The sequence below is a fragment of the Tiliqua scincoides genome, chromosome 1 (genome assembly GCF_035046505.1).
Source record: "Tiliqua scincoides isolate rTilSci1 chromosome 1, rTilSci1.hap2, whole genome shotgun sequence".
In the NCBI taxonomy this organism is placed as follows: domain Eukaryota; kingdom Metazoa; phylum Chordata; class Lepidosauria; order Squamata; family Scincidae; genus Tiliqua; species Tiliqua scincoides.
The window spans coordinates 237,087,649-237,112,394 of NC_089821.1; the positions used below are offsets into that span (position 1 = coordinate 237,087,649).

General features: G+C 44.7%; 1 protein-coding gene across 1 annotated transcript in view; it reads right to left on the reverse strand.

Annotated features, from left to right (window-relative positions):
• The window catches only part of LOC136647522 (uncharacterized), a 52,946-nt gene that overhangs the window by 3,837 nt on the left and 24,363 nt on the right, over positions 1-24,746 (reverse strand). Inside the window, exons 13-25 of the mRNA XM_066623121.1 lie at positions 24,186-24,312; positions 23,246-23,328; positions 22,190-22,267; positions 20,233-20,323; positions 16,226-16,260; positions 16,028-16,099; positions 11,915-12,023; positions 8,178-8,187; positions 7,945-8,080; positions 6,241-6,424; positions 3,721-3,855; positions 2,199-2,297; positions 51-113 (exon numbers count right to left, since the gene is read on the reverse strand). Coding sequence (XP_066479218.1) covers positions 51-113; positions 2,199-2,297; positions 3,721-3,855; positions 6,241-6,424; positions 7,945-8,080; positions 8,178-8,187; positions 11,915-12,023; positions 16,028-16,099; positions 16,226-16,260; positions 20,233-20,323; positions 22,190-22,267; positions 23,246-23,328; positions 24,186-24,312 — 1,222 coding nt within the window. The remainder of the gene's footprint in view (positions 1-50; positions 114-2,198; positions 2,298-3,720; positions 3,856-6,240; positions 6,425-7,944; positions 8,081-8,177; positions 8,188-11,914; positions 12,024-16,027; positions 16,100-16,225; positions 16,261-20,232; positions 20,324-22,189; positions 22,268-23,245; positions 23,329-24,185; positions 24,313-24,746) is intronic.

Genomic DNA, 24,746 nt, shown 5'->3' on the forward strand with positions numbered 1-24,746 from the left:
AATGCAGACAAAAAAAGACAATCTATGGAGAAGAGTGCACTGTAATATACCTCTTTTGGAAATTCCCTGACAAATGCTTGTGGAAATTTACTGTCCCTGATGTTTTCCCACTCCTGAAGGGGGAAAAAAAAAGAAAGAAAAATCTCAGATACAAACAGCTCTGACAATAAAATTTTTACTGGTTAAATTCAAAGCAGTTATTTTAAGGGAAATAAACAGGTATTATGGCCAGCTGAATGTCTCCTATGTAAGGCAGATAAAGGAATAGAAATGTATATGTGTAATGTCCATAGAGAAGTCAAGTGGTACCAACACACTATAATATGAAATATAGAAGTATGGGATGCCCCTAAGATGGAGCCTGTTTGAAACGAGACTTTGAATTCTTGTGGTGGCAGGGTAGCACGGTACAGTATTTACTATAAGCTAGAACCAGAAAAATAAATCATGCTTTTTATGGTGCTGTTTTCCCCAGTTTCAAGGTTGTTTTCATTTTAATCCTTCATAATGGACACAAAGGGCTGGGCTGCAAAATGAGAAACCTTGGAAATTAATTTGTGATTCAAAAGCTTGAGTTAGACCCAGAGTAATGCAAGCAGGAGAATGCTCATGAAAGGGGAATTTCCTCCACAATGCAGCCTCTCCACCCCTCCCAAAAAGCTGCTCCTAAGAGTTCAGAACTCTCTAGAATGACATAAGATGCAGGACTGAGTTGTAAAGGAAGAAGAAATTTAGTTGAAATTGGGCAGGGTCACTGAACCTAAATAGTGTTCTATTACAGTAGGTGGATGCAGCAATAAGGAAGCAAGTCCACTGAGAGAGCTGGTTTATGCCAGATTCCCTGGTGGCTTCAGACCCTTCTATAGTAAATATAGAATGCACAAGCACTAGGTTTTGAGATGCCTTGGCAAATGTAGCAACAGCAGAACACATTCTGCGCCTGCGCAGCAAGAGCAAACTCTTGGCCTTGGTGATGACTCTGAACCCAGTGCTGTGAACAACAGAATCATATCTAGGAATGTGTTAAGCTAGAGAGCTGGCTAGTTATAGCCAGTGTGAATTTCAGCATCCTCTTGTAAATTTCCCTATTACACAGACTTCTGACTCATGGTTTAGTATTGTAAACAAGATCAGAGAATGGAAAACCCCAGCCTGTTGTGTATTGTTTTGAGAGGGAATAAAAGCCAGAGAAGGCTGAATCCCAGAAGCCTTCCTTCTGCATCTCGCTTCTATACATGTCTGTTGTCTTCATTGCTATAACTCTTTGCTGCCTCAAGTTCTAACTTTCAAACCCTCAGAGTGCTTCTGCTTTAACACTCTCCTTCAGGCAACAAGATACAGTCTTGTGTGTCTCCCACCAAGCACCAAGGCCCCCAAAATCCTTGTGCTGCTACACCTTCATTTTCCCCTTTCCTTATTCAGGTTTCCCCCTCAATTCACTATTTGGATTCTTCATCTGATTAGAATTATATCACTTCTAATACCATGTTCAAGCTTCAATGCTTGCTTTTATTCACCAAACCTTGGGAGGTTTAAAACAATAGAGGCATACCTCCGTGGTTAAGTGAAACCACAAATACAGGCAAATGCCTCCCCCCCTCGCACCCTCCAGAGCTGAGGGGAACTCTGCTCCCCTTGCCTCCACAGGATCCTCTGAGCCCAGCAGAGACCCCAGACATCCATCTACTGGCTCACACTGAGCAAAATACTCAAGGCCAATTTCCAGAAGTGAGAAGCAATTTTGGGTGGAGTAAGAGTGTACAGAAGGAGTCAGTTTAAAAAGTGAGGAGCTGGAGCAGGAGCTTTTATGTACCGACTCTACGGCTCTGTCAATTTCTGAAGGAAACTTTCATTTAGGCCTCTAACTCAGCAGTGACTGAACTCAAGGTGTGGACTAGATGAGTCTTCAGGAAAGCTGCTGTAAATCAGCTCCCTCTATGGACTATTCTCCATATTGCTATATCTGTTCTCTACCTGGTGAGGAATGGAATGCAACATCTGTGTACAAAACACAACACTTATGGTCTGAAATTTGCAAAATAGTAGTCAGCCAGTTTTCATTCATGAACACCTGTAGGTTGAACCCTCCTTCCCTCTGCTAGCCAGTTCCATTCATTGTGATGTTGTCCTCACTTGCAAATATTTACTGTATTTCCTATGTATCTAAGGCAGAAAAAATATATTTTCCAATCGTTTACCTTGAATTTCTCATTGTCAGTTGAAAATGCGTAAACTAATTCAAAAAAAATTAATCCTAATGGGAAGATATCCACTTTCTTTCCATACTTGTTCCCGACCTGTGAACCACATAATACAAACACATTAGGAGTGCAATCTTAAGAATACATTTTGGAAGAGTATTTTTATAGAGTTTAATCCTATAAGCCAGTGGTTCCCAAACTTTTTTGATTGACAGCTCCCTTGAAATACTGGGCCAATGGCTGCAACTCTCTATTAGGGCTATGATCCTGTACGTTGTACAGGGCGGTGAGTTTTTCACAAAGATTCCATGTTCCCTGGGGAGCCATGGTTCACAATTTGGGAACCACTGCTTATAAGCCTTACAGAATTCAAAATGCATTTGACAATTTTGTCTAAACACTGACTAAAGGATTGAGGCCTTTTCCCCCCTGCCCCAAAGAACTGCTTTATTTTCACCCTTGGTACCGGAAACATGCCCTACCTATATTCTTGGTTCTTACTATACTATAGTTTGCTTTCTTTTATATACTTTTAAGTTGTTCTATGTTCTATAAAGTTCATGCAAATTCCCCAACATTTTGCAAAAGAGCAACATAAAGACAGACAAAAGCTCAGCTTAGTACAATAGGTCTGTCAGAACAGAACCTTATTGTTTCTGCTTCTTCCTCACAAGGCTGGTGCCAGGTTACACTGACCCCGTGGCACAGCTGAGTTCTGGGCTCTTGTGCATGTATGCTACCCCCTGGCCTGTTCTGCTACAGCTCCCCAACCCTCTGGATGAGGGCAGCAGACAAAGGCAGTTCTCTTCCTCTCATCCTGCTCTCCACCAGCAATCCTGCAGCTGGGAAGTGTCTCCCCCAGGGCCACACTGGTCATTGAAAAGGGGAGGTGGAAATGTCCAAGCATGCACTCCTCCCTCCAATGTTGTGCCCCCCATCAGCAGGACTGCTGACCAAGAGAAATCCAATGTTGAAGAGGAAGGAATCACTCTGCTGCTGCCACTCTCACCCCTAGAAGTCCCCTGGGAGAACACCACTAGCGGCTGAGCAACTTCCAGCTCCATACAATTGCAGATTTTCATACTAATAAGAATGTAAGAAAAGTTTGCTGGATCAGATCAAAGCTCATCTAACCCAGCATCCTGTTTCCTAGCTGCCTCTGGGAAGCCCAGAAGCAGGAGAGAAAGGCATACTTCTCTTCCGCTATTGCTTCCCTGCAAATGGTACGCAAATGCTGCAAGCTGTAAAAAAAAAGTCAAAGATAAGGTCAGGCATCTAGGAGGTACCTAGCTAGGCTTGCGCCCCAAACTGTCTCCTCATCCTATAAAACAGGTCTTAGGCATGTTATCAGGCTAACAACTGTGCCTGTTTACCATACAGAGACTTATATGAAATAATATGGGGATCGTTCCAAGTGGGTATGCATGGACACCAAGTAAATGAACAACTGCCCCCTTACAACTGGTAAGTAGTGCCAATAATGCACACACAAACAGATCAGATATTTTTAAAAAATTACCTGTTCAGGAGCCATATATGATTTTGTTCCCCTGTTTTCTGTCCGTGCAACCAAAAGGTCATCTATGCCCGATGTTGCCAGTCCAAAATCACCTATTTTTATCTTATTGTCTCTAGATATTAATATATTTGCAGGCTGTAAAGGCAGATGCAAATAAATATTTTTAACATTAATAACAACAACAGCAACAACAATAATAATACTTCTGGTAACATTTTTCTGACTCAGCATGAATAATTTCATACCTGCACTTTTGCAGGGTTCCACAAATTTTTATCACCAAAGTTTGGTCTCAATCACCAAGCCAAAATTTGTGGTCCAAATCATGTCAAGCAAATGTTGAGACTCTGCCCGCCCCCACATCAGCCCAATCCTATAATGAACTAAAAAAGACCCTAAGGTATAGGCACCTGCTTTGCATGCAGAAAGTTCAATCTCTTGCAGGATCTCTAGGCAGGGAAAACATCCCACCTGAAACTTTGGAGAGCCACTGCCAGTCAGCATAGAAAATATTGAGCAAGATCAACATTTGACTCTGCAGAAGTTACCTTAATTTTTGTTTTTAGCAAAAATGTCCTTTGTTAAGTACATTCTGAGATTGTTGTTTAGAGTACATTTAATAAAATTCAATAACTAGAGCCTCTATTTGTATTTGTTAATGGAACCCTCTGCAATCTTTCATACACTCATGTGCACGTATACTAGAAAGTAAGTTCCACTATGTTCAGTGAGGCTTAGGCTGCAATCCTATGCACACCTATCTGGGAGTAAGTCCTACTGAACTCTGGGACTTTCTTTTGACTAGACCCGTGGTTCTCAATCTGAGACATTGTGATGCCCCAGCCTGAGGGCCCTGGCTTCTGCCCCTTAAAGGGCGGGGAGGAGGGAAAGGAGTGAAGTGAACCCTGGATTGCACCACTTTCAAGAGGTGCAGGGGTTTGCTTCCACTCACCAGAAGCTGCAGCAGGCTCCTGGGGGTGCAGGGAGTACTGCATGAGCCTCCACAGGACTCTCCAAAGCATGGAGACAGTGCAGATAACAATTGCAACCGACTACCGGTTGCGAAATCAGAAGTGGGTCGCTATGGTTATTTTTACTGTCTCTGCACTTTGGGGAGCCCTGCAGAAGCTCACACAGGACTCCCCTCAGAGCCTGTTGCAGCTTCTAGTGAGTGAAAGTAAGGCCCTGAGCCCTCTGAAAGCGACACAATCCAGGGAATCGCTCTACTCCATTCCTCCCTCCTCCACAAGAACTTATAGCAGGGCCCTTCCCCAGTCTTGCATGGTCAAGAATAATCTCTTGCTTAGAAGACACTGAAAAGCTTAGCACAACTGTGGGAATAACAGAACCCCCCCCCCCAATCATGGAGTAGGGCATCTACTACCCGAGCACCTCATGGGAAGGTATTGGTCGGAAATTTGTTTCCTTGTGAAAACTCACACATCACCACTTCAGAGAACAAACAAGTAGGTTTACTACTAGAAGAATGTTTTACCTTAATTTTTGTTTTTAGCAAAAATGTCCTTTGTTAAGTACATTCTGAGATTGTTTGTTTATAGTACCTTTAATAAAATTCCATAACTTAGAGCCTCTATTTGTATTTGTTAATGGAACCCTCTGTAATCTTTCAATCTTAAGTATTTCAACTCAATTAGATATGCTATGGCTACCCAATTAAGAACGTGTTGTCACGTCTTTTAAATCATATTGTGAATATCAAGTTTTATTTATTAAAAAATATATACACACTTCTTCTAAAATCAGAGCAGCTAACTACATATCTATGTATTACTGTTTGCAGCTCTCAGCTACTGCTCTGTGCTGAGGTGTCACTGCTGAAAAGGCAACCCACATGATAACTGGGCTCTCCAAAACCTTGAAAATGTGATCAAAATACATGTATTTTCCCTTCCGTCATTTGCAGCTAATGAGTTCCTAGGTGAAAAAAGTGCTCATTTCTGGTCATGACTTGCTTAATGACATCATTTCCTGCTTGATGACATCACTTCCAGCCCTCAGCAGACGTGATGAATGCTATTTTGGCCTGCTGTATGAAACACGTTTGACACCCCTGCTCTAGAAGGCAGAACCCATAAGAGGGAAGCTCACACTGATAGAACAAAAAAAAGTTATTCCTTCTGCTAAGCATTTAAATTGATAAACTGCCATGGTAGCTTTTTTAATTTTACACCAGAGGATAAAGAGCTAAATGGATTCTGGCAGAGGGTTACCATACCTACAGATACTCAATTGTACAATCTGCATGCAGAGCAAGACTTCTGATCAAGGGGATGGAATCATGCTGTGGATTCTAAAAGAGAAGACTCTGAGTTACACAGGAAAAGCAAAGTCATGAGTTGGTCTAGTGAAGACTCTTCTTAATTCGTCAGGCAGAGCATACCCAGCTAACAATTTCCATTGAACAGTCTATAATTTATTTACTGTACTTGTATCCCACCTTCCTCCCAAAGGGATAGTTCAACATTCAGTGCTGAAACTATCATTCTCTTGCATACTCACCTTGAGATCTCTATGAATTACATTCTGAGAATGAATGTACTCCACCCCTTCTGCTATTTGCTGGAATTTATTTAAGGAATCTTCATAGTTTGGTGTGTCTCTCTTCTTTGAAATCCATGCTGCCAGTGTTCCATTTTCACAAAATTCCATTTCTATGAAGAGGCACTTACAAGCTTTCCTCAAACTAGAAAAACATTAAAATGGTTTACAAACTATTTGTTGGCAACCTTCAGTCTCCAAAGACTTTGGTATCGCGCTCTGAATGGTGGTTCTGGCACAGCGTCTAGTGGGCTGAAAAGGCCGATTTGGGAGTGGCGATCCCTTCCACACTGGGAGCAAGTGTAGTGTGTCCCTGGTCTGTCTCCCTGGCTGTGGGCCTTCCTTCTTTGCCTCTTTGCCTCAGACTGTTGGCCAAGTGTCTCTTCAAACTGGGAAAGGCCATGCTGCACAGCCTGCCTCCAAGCGGGCCGCTCAGAGGCCAAGGTTTCCCATCTGTTGAGGTTCATTCCTAAGGCTTTCAGATCCCTCTTGCAGATATCCTTGTAGCACAGCTGTGGTCTACCCGTAGGGTGCTTTCCCTGCACAAGTTCTCTAGCACAATACAATTGCTGTAAGGAAATTATAAGGACAAGTGCTGGTTTGTTCCAAAAAATCTGAGCTGCTGCCACACTGACTAACTTGGTTTTTTTGCAACCCAGTCAAGCCTTTATAACGTTTTTCAAGCATTCACCTTGTTTAGGTCATCTCAGTAATCTTTTTAACAGCCCTGTAGGATCTGGGTATAGGTCGGGATGCCATTCCCACCTTACAGAGGGAGGTAGAGGATGGAAGGGGAGTGTAGTTTGTCAAAGGGCACAAACTGAGCAAGCCTCCTTGTTTCCTCCCACGATAAAAAACCAACAGTTTTTTTTTAAACTTTCAGTGTTATATTAGCACTTCCTTGTGGTTTAAATGTCAAATACCAAGCGTTGCACTGGTAAGTGCCCAAACATCCGACACATTAACCATAAAGCACATGCTTAACACATCAACATCTGTGCCTTGTTAGTAGCGATAAAAGAGCATGGGGCGCTAATTTTGTTTTGCTGCCTCAATATACAGGTCCAACCTTGTTATACACTGATTTTTTAATACACAGATTTGACTCAACACGAATGGCCACTGAAAATGAGAAGGAATGCGCTGATCCCTGGAGAAGGGGAAAAATGCATCCCTTTAAAATCTGTTTAAAAACGAGAGAGGGCAGCCGGCTGACAATCCCTCAATCAGTCTCTCTCTAGGCTTCCCTCTGAACCAGGGACTCCTTCCTTCCCTCTGAGCCAGCAACCCCTCCCTTCCCCCTGAGGACATGAAAGAAAGATCATCACTTTGCATTGGTGATGGGAGGGGTCGGAGTGAAGCCTTTGTAAGCATCTGGAGAGAGACTGATTGGATTGTCTTCTTAATGACTCTGTCTTACATCACAAAGGTCAGCAAGGCTGTTTTTAAATTTCCCAGCAAAAGGACATTGTTTTTTAAATGGATTTGCTTAATTTTTTATCCATCCAGTTCTGGGAGTTCTGGAATAGAACCCTCACAAGTAACGAGACTCAACCTGTACTAGTCAATTTTATCCTATTATTATTTGCTTAAATATTGGCATGGAATGTTTGCACAAAGTGATTATTGGCATCTTAGAGTTATACAATTATATAATGAGTTTACCTGTCATCACTTAGGCTGCTGTCCAATGATGGGACAGAATCTTTCCCAATCCAACAAGTGTAATACCGAACAATGTTCTCATGCTTAAGTTTTGCTAAGACTTGTACTTCTCGTTCAGCTTTTTCTCCTTTGGTTTCTTCTTCCATTTCTCCTTTTTCTTCACTGCTTTTTTTTGGGGGGGGGGGGGAAAGGTGTTACTCAGAAAAACAGCCAAAAGACTAGAACGTTGAAACTGACAAACTTCTCCACCACAGGATAGAGGGTATTCATGAACAGGCTGTTCCTTCCACCTACTCCAAAGACAGGGTCATGTGATCATCAGATTTCCCAAGATACAGTGGCTGGCAGCCATGCCCCAATTTCAGATGTTCTTCAACTCTACAAATAAAGGACTTCACCTTTAATCCCAACCATAACAAGAACTCGGACTCCATGACAAGCATAATGACTGATAAACCCTCCTTCATCCCAGGAGTTAAGTAACTCAACATTTCAAAAGCACTCTGGAATTCAAAGTGCTACCGCTAGGTTCAGCAGGAGAATGAATGCCAGCATCAGAGATGCAATGGTGGGAGAGAGAGATGCCTTTCTTTTCTTTGTGGACTTTCCAGAAGCAGCTGGTGAGCCACAATGGGAAAAAACGCTGGACTAGCTTCGGCCTGATCCAGAAGCGCTTTTCTTACATTCAGTGAAATGAAATGAGAGGTAATCTTAAAGGATTATTTATTATTATTATTATTAACAACAGTATTTATATACCGCTTTTCAATGGAAAGTTCACAAAGTGGTTTACAGAGAAAAATCAAATAAACAACTAATGGCTCCCTGTCCCAAAAGGGCTCACAATCTAAAAAGGATCCAAACATCCCAAGGCCTCCATCATAGATACCAATGTGACAATCTCACAGGTATTATGTAAACATGCTATCAAGGCAATGCATATGTTTACAAACACCTATACCAGAAACTATGCAGACAACCACAGCCACATCAGCAAAGGAACATAAACACATCTAAAAGACACCAATAAAATTGTACAAATATTTCTCTTACAATACTGTTATCCTACTGACAACAAATGTGGACACTAACAGCTCAGTCTTATACTCAGAAGTGAGTCCTATTCTACTCAATAGGATCTGCTCCCATGTGTCTACAGCAGGGATTCTCAAACTCTCTGGAGTTTGAGCCCAGCTGTTAAGTTTTGCAGGGGAGGAGGGAATGGAGCGCGCCACTTTCAAGCAGCACAGGGGCTTGCTTCCACTCACCAGAAGCTGCAGTAGGCTTTGGGATGTTGGGTCAGTCCCATGCAAGCCTCCACAGGGCTCCCCAAAACGCAAAAACAGTCAAAATAACTATCACAACCCACTTCTGGTTTCACAACTGAAAACTGGAAGTGGGTCGCGATCATTAACAGCACTGTCTCCGCGCTTTGGGAAGCTCTGTGGAAGCTCGTGCAAGCTCCCAGCACCCCCTCCCCCAAGCCTGCTGCATCTTCTGGTGAGCGGAAGCAAGCCCCTGCTCCTCTTGAAAGCAGCGCAGTCCAGGGGATTGCTGCGCTCCATTTCCTTCTCCCCGCCTCTTAAGGGAGCAGAAGCCAGGGCCCTCCGGCTGGAGCATCACAATGTCCCGGTTTGAGTACTATTGGTCTATAAGATTGCAGTTTAACTTTCATGTTTACCAATTACTTGAATCTGTAATCATGAAACTGAAAAGCAACAGCATGTCACCCACATCTGTATGCACACATATGCATCTGTAACTAGAAGAATTGTTGATCATCTTGGGCAGGGGTGGACAAACCCTGGCCCTCAGGGGCCCCCAATACAAGCCCTCAGGGAGACCCCCATCTCCAATGGGCACTTGGCCCGCTGGAGATCTGCCGGAGCCCTCACTGACCGGATGCGACTGCTTGTCACAGTGGCAGTGAGGGAATGGCTGGGTCTGCAGAGCTCTTGTGCTCTTACTGAGAGTTCTAAAGAAGCCCCACCCATCTAGCAAACAGGAGGAGTTCGGGGATGCCACGGTTGAGACCTCGCATTGGTTTGTGTGTGGGGCAGATGCACTAAGAGCAGAAATGCGGCTGTTTGCATGGTTGTGCTTGTGTGTGGGGAGGATGAGTGCTAAGAGAAGGAATGGGGCCTTTGAATGTGCTGCTTTAGTTTCACTTGGAGGTTGCACGTAGGCGGGTGCATGTGAGACAGAGAGAAAGGCGGGAGGGGAAGCTGAATGGGATTCTGGTTGTGCTCTGGAGTGCAGTTGGACAGAGGACGGACAGGCTGGAGAGGAGAATTGTTGGTTGCTGGAGTGCTGGGCAACTTGAGCTCTGAGTGAAGGAAAAAAAAAACCTGGTCGCAGCACCTGCTGGGCTCCTGGTTCCTTTGCTTGGTTTCTTTTGGGGGAGGGAGCAGGTGAATGAGGGCACGTGAATGATGCACGTGTGTGGGGGTGTGTGTGGGGGGGGGTGTGAGAAAGAGAGGGGAGGCCAAGTGCGGTCTGGTTGTGCTCCGGAGTGCAGTTGGAAGGAGGAGGAACCTGCTGCTTTTTTTTTACTCTGCTCTCTCTGGTGTGGTGGGTGTTTGGGCAGCATGGCTTCTTTCTGGGTCTCCCTTTATCTATTTGGAAAGTATTAAAAATCCCTGGTGTTTTCCCATTTCATCCTGCATATATATCTGCTTTTATTATTTTTTTAATTTTTCCATGTTTTTCCTTGCCTCCGATGCAGTTATGTCTCAGTCTTTTTATGTTTGGGGGGCGGGGGGTAAACCATCAGTTCCATGGGCTAGGTTTGCCATTTCTGCTGAAATCAAATTCCTAAGCATTCCATGTTTTTCCTTGCCTCTGATAAAGTTATGTTTCAATCTGTGCTTTATGTTCTGGAGGGGGGGAGGAAAGTGCCTGTATTATAGTTCACGAGTATTATAAAAAAGATAAGTAAAATTAATTCATTCATATAAGTTGTGTCTCTAAGGGCACAATCCTAACCAGGTCTACTCAGAAGTAGGTCTGGGCAGGAGGTCTGGTCTAGAGAGTAGAGCCTCCGTTAGCCTGAAGATAACATCTGAAGGTCGCCAGTTTGAGCTCCATGAATGGCAAGACCTTGAAGCAACTGAGCTGAGCTGAGTTATTCCACCTGCTCTTTTGTGTGAGGGAAGAAGTGTTTTGGCTGCCCTTCAAGCAAGAGATGAAGGAGCTGCTTGTTGGCCGGCCAGCGTGGGATGCAACAGCCAGCATGGGAGGCAACTGGGGGCCAGAAGTGATACCAGACCATGAAAGATCCATCGGAAATGTTGTGTGGTTCTTGAAAGATAGAACCTTTCTGTTATTGTAAATATCCCCTCAGGGATTTAGAGATAGCCTGCCTATGTGAACTGCCTTGAATAAAGCCAGAGGAGTAATCTTATGACCAGAAAGGCAGTATATAAACACCAGTAGTAGTATCATCATCAGTAAGTCCCATTATAGATAGTGGGGCTTAATCTCAGGAAAGTGTGGTTAGGATTGCAGCCTAATGTATTCATTTATGTAAATTTATCCAAATTTGAAATGTAAATTAATTCTTTTTCCCCCTGGCCCCCAACACAGTATCAGAGAGATGATGTGGCCCTCTTGCCAGAATGTTTGCCCACCCCTGATCTTGGGTATAAACTCTGAAAATAGCAATCATTAATTATAACTGACCCTAATTGGGGGGGGGGCACAGCTCAGTGTATAAACACATGCTCTGCATGTAGAAGATTCAAGGTTCAAACCCCAATATCTACAAGCAGGACTGGAAAACATCTCTGCCTATCTGAAATCCTGGAGAGTCACTGCCAGTCACTGCAGATAGTATGGATCAATGGTCTCACCTATTATAAGTCCAACACGTGGCCATTACTGTGAAAAACATCACACGCTTATAAAGATTCATAGTAGCTTAATTCACTTATATGAATTAAAGGTAAAAGGAAACTTACCAAGAAAGTGCCACTCGTTTGATGGCACGTATACTATCATCAATTTTATGTTTTGCCTTGAAAACATTCCCAAATCCACCAGAACCAATACGCTTTATATCTTTATAGTCTTCAAGAAACCTATAACATGAAAGCAATTTTAGAATTAGATATGATACACATAATAGTAAACATAGCGTTATTTAAGCAGCCAACAAATAGGTATAGTAGAGAATTTTCCCTGCCTTACATAAGGGGCCAAACAATGGCTTCAGTGTGCTATGTTAAGTGTTTAAAACACTTAATATGAGGACTGGGTTTATTTATATTTCTAAGATTCTACAGACCTGTGAACCCTGGGGCCTGTAAAAAATGTTTCCAATTAGGCCCTGCAGCTCCTAAGGCCAGACCTGCAGCCAAGGGATTAGGATTAGCCATCAAAAGGAGTGGCAGTCAGGATAGAAGGAGAAACAGAGGTGAGAGCCACAGATGGGGAACAAAAGAGGAAAGAGAGAAGGAAAGAGCAATGGAAGAAACAGAGGAAGAGAGCCCAAAACAGGAAAGAAAAGGCAAGACAAGAGGGACTGAAGAAAACCAGGGGAGAGAGTACAGAAAAGGAGGGGGACGCTAACATGAAGCAAGACCTAGCGGGGCAAAAAGGAAAACCTGAGTTTGGAGGAGTCCAATGACTAGCAGAAGGTTGCAAGGGTCACACCCAGCAAGACAGACCAGTGGGCCCCTTTATGTAAGACTCCACCTTCAGAGATCGAAGGAATCTGCACAGAAGTTCACCTGTCAAGGGTGGGCTTTGTGATACCCTTGCTCACCACAAGGCACCTTGGGGTGGACACCCTGTAAGTAGAGCAGCATTTCTCAAACTGTGGGTCAGGTCGTAACTCACTTTCTGGTGGGTCCCATAGAACAATTTTCATTGGGGTAATGAAAATATCAGAAAACTATTGCCTCAAACCCTGAGGCCATTCAAAAATCAAATAGCTGCTAACTGCCCTGCAACCTTTAAGGTCTCATAAAGCTAGGTGGCTTCTGACAGCAGGTCCTTTAAACAGTGGGCCATGGTGTTAAAAAGTCTGAGAATCAGTGAACTACAGCACGTGACTAGTGAGCCCTTGCTCACTAGCAGACTAGAAAAGTGACTACCAAAGTACTAATGAGTCTAGCAGACTAGAAAAATTGATTGCTCTGAACTTGAAAAAGATGAGGTATTTTTGTAAACTCCCAGGCAAGACTCAAGTTCTGTTCTAGTAATAAACAGACTGCACCAGTTCTACAAGCTCACTGCTGGGATCTCCTATCCTTGAACCCTGGGCATGGACCTGCACTGAGAAGGAGGGTGGGGCAGCTGTCACACTCAGTGTGTGGTTTTATGTAGATAAAACTGATCTGTATGGCACACTGCAAATCAAAGACCAGTGAGTGCAGCATAAGAACATAAGAACAGCCCCACTGGATCAGGCCATAGGCCCATCTAGTCCAGCTTCCTGTATCTCACAGCGGCCCACCAAATACCCCAGGGAGCACACCAGATAACAAGAGACCTCATCCTGGTTTCCTCCCTTGCATCTGGCATTCTGACATAACCCATTTCTAAAATCAGGAGGTTGTGCATACACATCATGGCTTGTACCCCGTAATGGATTTTTCCTCCAGAAACTTGTCCAATCCCCTTTTAAAGGCGTCCAGGCTAGACGCCATCCATCACCACATCCTGTGGCAAGGAGTTCCACAGACCGACCACACGCTGAGTAAAGAAATATTTTCTTTTGTCTGTTCTAACCCGCCCAACACTCAATTTTAGTGGATGTCCCCTGGTTCTGTGAGAGTGTAAAGAGCATCTTTACACTTTACACCTGGTTACATGTGAGAGTGTAAAGAGCATCTCCCTATCCACTCTGTCCATCCCCTGCATAATTTTGTATGTCTCAATCATGTCCCCCCTCAAGCGTCTCTTCTCTAGGCTGAAGAGGCCCAAACGCCGTAGCCTTTCCTCATAAGGAAGGTGCCCCAGCCCCGTAATCATCTTAGTCGCTCTCTTTTGCACCTTTTCCATTTCCACTATGTCTTTTTTGAGATGCGGCGACCAGAACTGGACACAATACTCCAGGTGTGGCCTTACCATCGATTTGTACAACGGCATTATAATACTAGCCGTTTTGTTCTCAATATCTTTTCTAATGATCCCAAGCATAGAATTGGCCTTCTTCACTGCCGCCGCACAGTGGGTCGATACTTTCATCGACCTGTCCACCACCACCCCAAGATCTCTCTCCTGATCTGTCACAGACAGCTCAGAACCCATCAGCCTATATCTAAAGTTTTGATTTTTTGCCCCAATGTGCCTGACTTTACACTTACTGACATTGAAGCGCATCTGCCATTTTGCTGCCCATTCTGCCAGTCTGGAGAGATCCTTCTGGAGCTCCTCACAATCACTTCTGGTCTTTACCACTCGGAAAAGTTTAGTGTCGTCTGCAAACTTAGCCACTTCACTGCTCAACCCTGTCTCCAGGTCATTTATGAAGAGGTTGAAAAGCACCGGTCCCAGGACAGATCCTTGGGGCACACTGCTTTTCACCTCTATCCATTGTGAAAATTGCCTATTGACACCCACTCTCTGCTTCCTGGCCTCCAACCAGTTCTCAATCCATGAGAGGACCTGTCCTCTAATTCCCTGACTGTGGAGTTTTTTCAGTAGCCTTTGGTGAGGGACCGTGTCAAACGCCTTCTGAAAGTCCAGATATATAATGTCCACGGGTTCTCCCACATCCACATGCCTGTTGACCTTTTCAAAGAATTCTATAAGGTTTGTTAGGCAAGACTTACCCTTACAGAAGCCATGCTGACTCTCCCTCAGCAAGGCCTGTTCGTCTATGTGTTTTGAGATCCTATCTTTGATGAGGCATTCCACCATCTTACCTGGTATCGATGTTAGGCTGACCGGCCTATAGTTTCCCGGGTCCCCCCTATAGTTTCCTGGGTCCCCCCTATAGTTTCCCGGGTGAGCAATAGTTCACAGCCACCACTTCTCTTCGAGTCTGAACTAAAACTGCTGTAATACAGTACCTCCCAAGCCACAACAGAAAGGCAAACCAGAAGGACACCATGGTCAATGGGATCAGAAGCAACAGGAAGGTCCATAAAAAAAATCAACAGGAATGCACTTACTCTATTTTCCAGCATCAGAGGCCTAAGGTGGGGTTGGGGGTGGGAACTATGATAATCACTGGTCTAGGACAGAAATGGTTGGAATTGAAAAACCATCAAATGTTCAAAAACATGCTAGATAAGGAAAACAGGAGACACATTGATAATTATTTAGACTGGTGGAATCTAATAAAGGAAGGCGGAAAAATCCATGAGAGAGCCTGTGCATGTCTGGCAGTTGTGTGTGACAAGGACAGTTAGCTGAACAGATTCCCACAACATAGATGGAATTGGCCCACTAGTATAGTGAATGGAGAAGTCCATACTCACTAAGAATCCAATCCTGTGCTCGGCGTCATGGCTCTGCCCAGCTTCTGTGGCTCGGCAGTCTCTTGGATCACAAAGCCGTGGTATGGTAAGCGGGGGCAGGGAGGAGGTGTTCCAGGGAGGGAGTACGCTGGTGGGGCAGAGAGAGGGCGGAAGGAGGCATGCAGGTACGGAGGGAGGCGTGCCAGGGGGAGGGAGGGGGGTCCGTGGTGCTCCACTCCGCAGGATCCAAGGCGCTCATGGAGGGCTCCACACACTACACAGGCGCCTTTACTTTACCTCCGACCTTTTGGTCAGTGGTAAAGTGAGTAGCCCCATTGCAGGGCTGCTTACCTTACCCGGGAGAAGGGGACCGAAGTCCCCTTCTCCCGAGGTGCATCCTGCAGTAGCCCAGGGCGCGCAGGATCAGGGGGCAGCTGTTCTCTGTGCTGCCGAGCCTGGGCGCCCCAGGCAGCTCAGGATTGGGCTGTAAGTGATCTATAAGAACACTGGACATAACGATGCATTTCTATCAGTACCTAGACAAGCCAGCGTCTTTCCAAGTAGACCTAAACCAGGTCTCAGTTCATATCAGATTCATGTGAAATCAAACTTCAAGGTTGAGGACGGTAAGCCTTGCTTAAAATTCAGAAATATTTTTTCAAGTCTATGCTTACCTCTCATTGTCAGTGTATTTGCTTTTCTCTTGACTGAGATTTGAAAATTTAGGTGCCAACGGTGTTTCTTTTCTGAGAAAAATAACATGAAAAAGAAATGGAAAACACACAAAAATGTCATTAATGCTTGGCATGTATCATTTTCACCAACTGACAATCAACTGAATAAAGAAATTAGGATATAAATTTCAAACTAACCTTTTAGGTTTTACAACAGCACCCTCGGGACTTGCCTATAAGAACAGAGAGTAGAACACTTGATACAGCAGTTCTGCATTGATGCCAATTGCTTAGACTCAAAAACTTTGCTCAGAACCAAAACCCAGCTGACATCAGAGAGCTGAAACTGGTTCAAGCCTTATGGCACCCGATCCTGAGAGTTAGGCTGATCAGGGAAAGCCAAGCCGATGCCACTGCTTTCAGTGTAGCTCAAGGTTATTCACACCCACTTAGTTTGGACAACTCAACATTGATGCAGATGACATCTAGCTCTCTTTATATCCATCAAATTCCATGAAGCACTGCCTGGAGCTGGTTGGAAATCAGATGAGGGTTAACAAGCTGAAACTAACAGCACAATCTAATGTATGTCTACAGAAGTTAGTTCCCTTGTGCTCAGTGGGGCTTACCCCCAGGAAAGTCTGTATAGGATCGCAGCCTAAATCCGGATGAAACTATGATACAGATAATGGACTATCTGCCTGTTCTGAATGAGGGTGTACTTCCTCTGCAGGAAAAGATGGACAGGAAAAGTCCTGGACTTTCCTGGGGCAACCTCTGCCCTTACTGCCCCCACCCCAGAAGTAATTGTGGTGACATCATTGTCACAATAACTTCCACGCAGCTGCCTCCCCCATTCCCCCTTCCAAAAAAGGGACAAGGGAGAAGGCAGCCCAGGCCCCAATGGAGCCTTCTGCACTGCTTCTAAGCAGCATGAGGGGCTTCATCGGAGCATTTTGGGACCACTGGAAGTGGCAACCATGACAGGCAAGGGCCACTTTGCATTGGAATCAAGGAAGATATGGTGAGGAGATAGGATGTGGTGTCAGCAGTGGCCCTTTACTTTGGTGAACCTGGGGAACACAGGGTTAAGGCCTGAGCTTTCAGCAGAGGGTGTGCTGTACAGCTGCAGTCACTAGAGGCAAAGAGGTCTTCAGGGATATATGGAGCACCTGATGCAGGGGAAGTTTGTGTGTTGCAGGTGGAGTGAGAGGAGACTTGCTGGCTTTTGCTAAATGGCAACCTGACTCAGGGACAAACGAACTGGCACACTGACTAACCAAACAAACTGCTGAATAGTGGAGAGCTGAGGTGGTGGTGCTGTACCTGAGAGGACTGCTACTTTAGGAACTGGGAGGAGGGATGCTGCAGCCCCACAGGCAAGCTACCCCTTTTTGCTAGTGCTGGGGTACAGCGGTAATTTTTGTAGACTGCTAGCGCTGTTAAGCCGAAGGAACTAATTGGTTTAAAGTGGGCATAAGTTCTTTAGGCAAAAGTGTAGAACAGGAATTTGGCAAAACACACTTCCAGGAGGCAGGCGGTGCTCATCTCTTAGGCACTGCTTCCAGGGGCCCCAAAGCACTCCAAAGGAGCTCTCCATGCTGCTTACAAATGGCACAGAAGACTCCACCAGGGCCTGATAAGTGGCACTTGTCTCTTCCAAAATTGGAGGAAGCACACGTCATTTCTGTGCCGCTCTGAAGGGTGCCCCTTCTCTTTCCTTAGAGGGGAAGAAAGCGGGCGGCCCTCATACACAATTGGGAACCATGCTGAGAGTGGCTGCAGGAGGCGCAGCCACTCTTGGCGTGGTTCCCTGCTGATCTGAGTGCCGCCCTCCTCTTCGCTTCTTGAAGGGGAAGGAACAGGGGCAGCTCTGTGAGTGGTGCCACTCCTGGTGCACTGTCACTAGAACACCCCCCTTATAGGAGGAGAGGAAAGGGGAGCTCTAGAGCATCTGGGTGCTGGGAGTTGTGACTCCCAGCATGTTAATACTCTAGAGAGCCCTTTTCTCCTCCTGTAAAGGAGAAGGTGAGGGGGAGAGCAACCCAGTTCAGCATTGAATCACTGCTGGAGAGGCAACACCTCACTGCCTCATTGGCAGCAATTCTGGCAGTTGGGAGGAGGGTTTTTTTTTTTTAAGCAAAAGAAGCCAGTGGAGCTACCAGCTTCTTTCCCTTTGAAAAAAGGAAAACAGGCAATGGAGGGGGGAAGAGGGTGGCAGTGTCACACCAAAGGTTGGCGTCTGGGGCATTTGCCCCTCTTGCCATGCTCTAGGTCTGCCACTGCAGCCTGGTTGTCCTCCTGAACTCATCACTGCTCCTGGATTTTCATGCAACAGTGGTGGCCATGGGAACTTTCAGTCATTTTAGACTGGTGCACTAATTATGGCCTTGCTTAAATTGGGCAGATTTATCCAAAATAATGCAGGTATTCATGATGCAGAGCAGATTACTGCTATCTGCTACATGTACAAGGGCTACATGGAGCTGCCCTTGAAGATCTTCTGTAGAAGTGGGAGAAAATGGTGATAATTAAAACACATCACTGCTTTCTGCACTTCTCATTTTTGTGAAAATCTGCAAAAAAAATTTTAATAATTATTTAATGCAGGTGCATGGGTAATCACTGATTGCATCTGCTGACACTATATCACCTACATAGTACACTTTTAAACCAACTTTAATTTATAATTATAATGTAAATTTTGAATAAAAACACATAACATTGCTTTCTGCACTTCTAACTTTGGAAAACACTGAAATTTGTGAAACAATAAAACCATTCTCTCCCACCTCTAATTGTCTGGAAACCAAAATTACTGCAGAAGGCAGTATGCCCTCATGTGGTATGAGGGTTTGACTGCTCCTATGGCTGCTCTGGCTACCAATTGGTTTTGGGGCAAAATCTCAGGTGCTAGTGATGACTTGAAGAGCCCATTTTATGCATGTCTACCCAGAAGTAAGTCCCATTACAGTCAATGAAGCTTATTCCAAGGTAAGTGTGGATAGGATTGCAACCTTAAAGCCCTTTATGGTTTGGGGCTAGGGTATTTGAAGGACTGCCTTCTCCCATACAGGGTGACCCACTCCTGGAATGCTCTCCTAACAGTCCCCTCCCTTCTGTCCTTTCAGTAGAGGCTGGAGACCTTAGTTCCCCAAGCTGTCTCCTTCCAGTTGTGTTGTTTTGGCTGGCATTGAATTTTATTGTGATCTAATCTTTGCAAGCCACACTGGGAATCTTCTTTTTCGCAAGGATAAGATGTGGTATAATTTTTTAAATAAATCAAAATAAATTGAAGGAAACTGCCTCTCTGCACTTCTAGGCTCTCTTCCTATTTCATCCCAAATGTGCTGCCAGTCCAGTCAGCGGCGTAACTAGAGGGAGGAAAGTGGGACAAATGCCCTGAGTGCCAACCCTCTGGGGCTTCTCCTTGAGCCTTAACCCCGCCCCCCCACAACCCGTTTGCCTTTTTTCTTTAAAGGGAAAGAAGCCGCAGCCCTGCCAGCTTGTCCCTTCCAGACTGGGCGGCCCCCTCTCGCCTCCTCCTTTATAGGAGGAAAGGAAAGGGGCACCCTAGAGGGGCAGTGCATTGGAACTTGCAATTCCCAGCATGCTGATATTCTAGAGTGCCCGTTCCCCAGTCCGATGTTCAAGTGCTGCCAGAGAGGCAGCTTCTCGCTGCCTCTCCAGCAGCGATCCTGGGTGCACCTCAGAGGCAGAGGGGAAGTGGCGCTCATGTCCTCAGATTTCAGAGGAGACGTGCCGCTTCCCAGCCCCCAACAGAGCATTCTGACTACTGACAAGTGGCACAGAGGACTCCATTGGAGCAGTCTGGGGCTGCTGGAAGCGGCACCCAGCAGGGGAGCGCTGCCCGCCTCCGGGAAGCAGCACTCACCTGCCTTGGGCGCCGCTTCCAGTGGCTCCAAACTACTGCGATGGAGCCCTCCGCACCTCTTACAAGCGGTGTGGAAGGCTCCATCAGGGCCTCAGCCACCTTCTCCATTCCCCCTTTTTTCAAAGGGGGAACAGAAGAGGTAGATTATGTCACCGCAATTACTTCTGCATCAGGGCAGAAAAAGGGGGTGTGGGGAGTGGAAAATGCGGGGTTGCCAGAAAAACATTTATAGCAAAATAAATACATAAACAAAAATGAACACATAACAATGTACAATGGAACAAGAGAAAAACAAGTTTTCATACTGTACCAAAGAAGAAGTTTCATTTAGTTTCACAGCACCAAATGCATCACTCAGTCTGTCAACTGGACCCTTACATTCTAAACCAGAATCTGTACCACTACAAAGGAAAAAGAAAATGACTTTCACTATAACTAGAGATGTTTGGAAAGAGTGTTATTTTAGAAGTAAGCCCACTGTGTTTCTGAACAAGATCTTCCCCCCCTTTTTTTTTTTTTTTGCAGGTTTACTGTGCATCATATGCATTATAGAGGTATATTGTTGCACTGGATACTACATATCATTGGTAGTTCAGTTAACTATCTTGATATATGATAAAACAAGATACAAGTCCCTATAGTTTGTTTATAACGTAAGGAAGGTACTCCAAAGTCTGTCTTAACAGTAACATGTTTGAAAGTACAAGCCCACTTCAATCTTCTATATCAGTGGTTTCCAAAGTGTGGGTCACAACCCACCATAGGGGACAAAAACTGGGCCATTCCCCCTTAAGGGGAGTGGCCCAATAATAGGGACACCAATGGCGCTGCAGCGACTGCAGTGCCGCAGGAACAAAGGGGCTTTCCCCTTTACCTGGAGAGTTCGTGCTGGCCTCAAGGACAGTCTGAGAGGTCCGCCCCCCCATGCTCAAAATTGTTCCAATACCAGAAGTACACTCTGATTACCAAACCGAGCAATTTCTAGCATGCAGGGGTCTGCAGAAGGGGCTATGGGCACCAGCCCCTTTGCTCCAGCCCCTGCCACCACTTACAAGGTTCTCTACTCCTTCTGAGAAGTTTGGGAACCTCTGCTCTAGACAATACACCATGAAATCAAATTATGCCTTTGGTTACCATGAATTTTTATACAATGTCCTATTTATAACCACTGGCTAAGTTTGCTATATCCTCCTTTTGACAGGCACTTCACTAACCAGCCATGTCCTAAATTTCACAACACTAGATCTCACTAACTTTTATCAGTTTCTTCAAATATTGTACATGCGTAGTTTGGCGCACATGCTACAGATAATTGACATAAAATGCTTCTTTTATGTTATGAACAGAAATATTTCTGCTATTTTGTTTATTTTCATGTTTGAATATTGAAAAACTTTTGCCAAGTATTGGAGCTAGTCAATTCCAACCCCAGAATCATTTTTGTCTTCAATATCAGGAAGGAGGAGCCTGGGGAAAAGAAATTTACAGCTCTGGTGAAATAGAAACTTAAAAGTGTTGGGAAAATAGAAACTGAAGTTACTGCCTTCTTAATTGGTTAAAATCTTTGGAATGAGTGTCAGTTGGACTATTTAAGAAAACAAGAGGCAAAAAAGAAAGGTGAGCCAGAACATAAAGTACTGTTTCTATACTGCACTGGGGGTATTATGTCTAAATTTAATTTTTGGTTGTTCAACCTATCCTTTAAGGAGCCTAGACTACCTTAATTATAACCATCTCAAACATTTGATAGATAGCCTCACAGCCCAATCCTATCTGGGCTGCCCACACCACAATACAACGGTGCTGAAACGGCCGCTGCTGTATCCTGCAAGGCCAAGTAGGCTGCCAGACTTATCAGTTCTCTTACTCCATATCAGGTCCAGGCAGCCCCAATGGGCTTAATTTCTGGTGTAGATTCAATAGCCAGTGTAGGGCTTTCAGATTTGGGGGGGATAAGATGTGGCATCAGCTGAGGCTGCCATCCCCTCGCCCCTCCTGGGCCTGAATGGCTCCCAGGCTGCTCTCTCCTGCCCAGAAACATTCATTCCCCAATGCTATTCCACCATCTCTGCTGCCCGGTGGTCCACTCACCCCTGATCGGTGGGCAACTAATTTGGTTAGTGAAAGAGAAGACAAACTCTCCTTGTGCTCCTCCTAATCCTTCCAGGAATAAGAAATATTCAAAGTATAAAATAACTAGACAGAAGCAGATGCTCTCTCCTACAGCACCACTGATTCCCCCCCCCCCACATTTAAATGACCCTTACTTTGAAGATGCTCCAGAGTCTTGAAAGATCACACTATCCGATGTATTGGAAGCAAAACATTTTACGTTTTGAACAAACCTGGAAGACACATAACCAGACTGTAGTTTAAAATGGCATTTGTTCCATGGCCCAACACACCCTGTTGTGCCCATTAGCCAACCTTCCTGATGCCCACTCATTTGGAGGCGTGGAGCAGGACCCTATAGCTGTATGTACACAGAGCTTTTCCATGTGATTGGGAACCCTGCATAATCAGGGTTCCTGTTTGTTCAGAGAAGCCTTAGACACAAACCACTGAACTCAGGAAGAGCCCCTTCATAGAAACCTGTGAATGTTGGAGAGCAAGGCCAACATACATATTCCACGCCCCAGCATTCAGTGAATATATCAAGGCTGAATGAGTGAACAGCTTTGTGGTTTCAATGTTTTCCCTAAAACATGCTGATAAAAGAACAGACCCTGTTTAAGCAACTGTCTACTCTTAACAATGGTTAATGTACTCTTTGCCTATGACTCTTCACTTGTGGACTCCAGGGCAGAGCATCTGGAAGTGGACAGCTCATCTGCATGCTCCTCCCAGCAAGCTTTGCTGCAGAATGGGACCACAGAGAGAGACGCTCACTGTGAACTGTGAAGACTCCAGCAGCAAGCAAGCCCTCAGCTCTTCACAAAATGGAAGATGAGACTACAGTAGTCGTGATGTGCAGCATGTGTACTCGTATGTTTGTCTTCTTGCCTGCAGACCCTGTGGACCTCGCATGCAACAAGTGCAAACTGGTTGCACTTTTGAAAGAGAAGGTGAGAGGGCTAGAGGAAGAAGTATTCACCCTTTATCAAATCAAGACATCTGAGGAGTTCCTGGGCACAAGACACACAGAACTTCTCCAAAGGCAACAATCAGAGGATACCATTAGGAACAATGAAAAAACAAGACCTCCACTAGGGAAGACTCTGCATGGAAACAAGTGACTGTCAGAAGAAGGAAAGTCAGAGGGCATGCCAGACAAATGTCTATTTACAAGGCTATGATAAATCATCAATAGAGACACAACTTACTTCTCAGGTGTTTCCAGTACTTCTTGGGAGTTACTAAATGGCATATCTCTAGAATTATTACTTGGTGTACCACTTTGTTCTGTCTGGAAAACAAAACAGAACAATTGAAAATCAAAGCTCTGTTTCAACAACTTGTAGCAATGGCAATGAAAGGAAATACATAAGATCTTTACATGTTACTATGGTGGAAAAAACCAATTCACTTGCGTCAAACATGCAATGATGGCAATTTTCATTGGACAGCCTAGTTATCTGAAATTTTCTTCACATGGCCACTCAACACGGAGAGTGGATATTTCCATCTTCATGCCTCCCATTCCTGAGCTCATGAAATAGTGTGCCCAGAAACAAGATTCATTCAGAGAACTGCAAAAGAGAAGACTTCTTTGCCTGACCAGACCTGCCAAGTCAATGTTCACTATGAGCATAGACTATAAATGTTCTCATAATGGACTGTGAGGCAAAAGGAGCACCCCCAAGGAAATACTGACATCCTGTCCTCATGGCAACCCATTCACAAGAACCTTTTCTACCTGAAAGGAAAATTCATATGAAATTAAACCCAAGTTTATTTTACTCAGGCCTGCATGATGCTATGTGGAGAGTTCAGCTGAACAACATATTTATATACATAAGAAAAATAATGTATCACATAAACGCAGTTTGTTCTTCATGCTTTACTTCAACTTGTTCATTTAAAGCATTATCAGAGTCAAAACGAAAGCTTAAACATCTACTTGGTCAAAGTGGACACTTGAACAGGCTATTTTGATCAGGCAAGTCTCTAAAGTCAAAATTTTACAGACTCCACTGACTTGGGAAAGAAACCTTATAAAATCTGGAACATGATATGAAGTATTTAGAATGCATCTGAACTAGAGACACAGTAAGAATACCAATGAATTTACCACTTTCGCATTAATGTCAATGTAATACATACCCTGGAAGTTGGTTGACTATTCAGTTCTTCGTATGCTAACCTGGCTGCATTAAGTTTTGCAGCTTGCTTAGTTCTTCCTGTACCTTCAGGAAAAACTTTATTTCCAATCTTACAAGCTACGGAATGGCTACAAGACATACAAATGGAAAGAAAGAAGTTGATTCTCACCACTGAAGTTCACAACAGCAGAAAAGCATAGCATCAGGCTCAGTTCCCAGTACAGGGGGTCCCCCATATCCCCCGGATCCCATATCCGTGGATCACGTATCGGGTCCCCCCCACATGCGCCCCCCTAGATTCAAGGAAAGCGGACCTCCCCTCACCTCTGGTGGGTTGTCTGAGCTCAGCAGAACCCACGGAGCATCCATGGCCTCTGCTGGGCTCAGACTGAGCCCTGGAGGTAAAAAAAAAAGTTACTTTCAGTTTTTCGAAAAATTGAAAGTGACTTTTTTTTACCTCTAAGGTTTGGTCTGACCCCAGCAGAGGCCGTGGAAGGATGCCATGGTCTCTGTTGGGCTGAGAGGACCCTCTGGAGATGAGGAGAGTTCTACTCCCATCCAG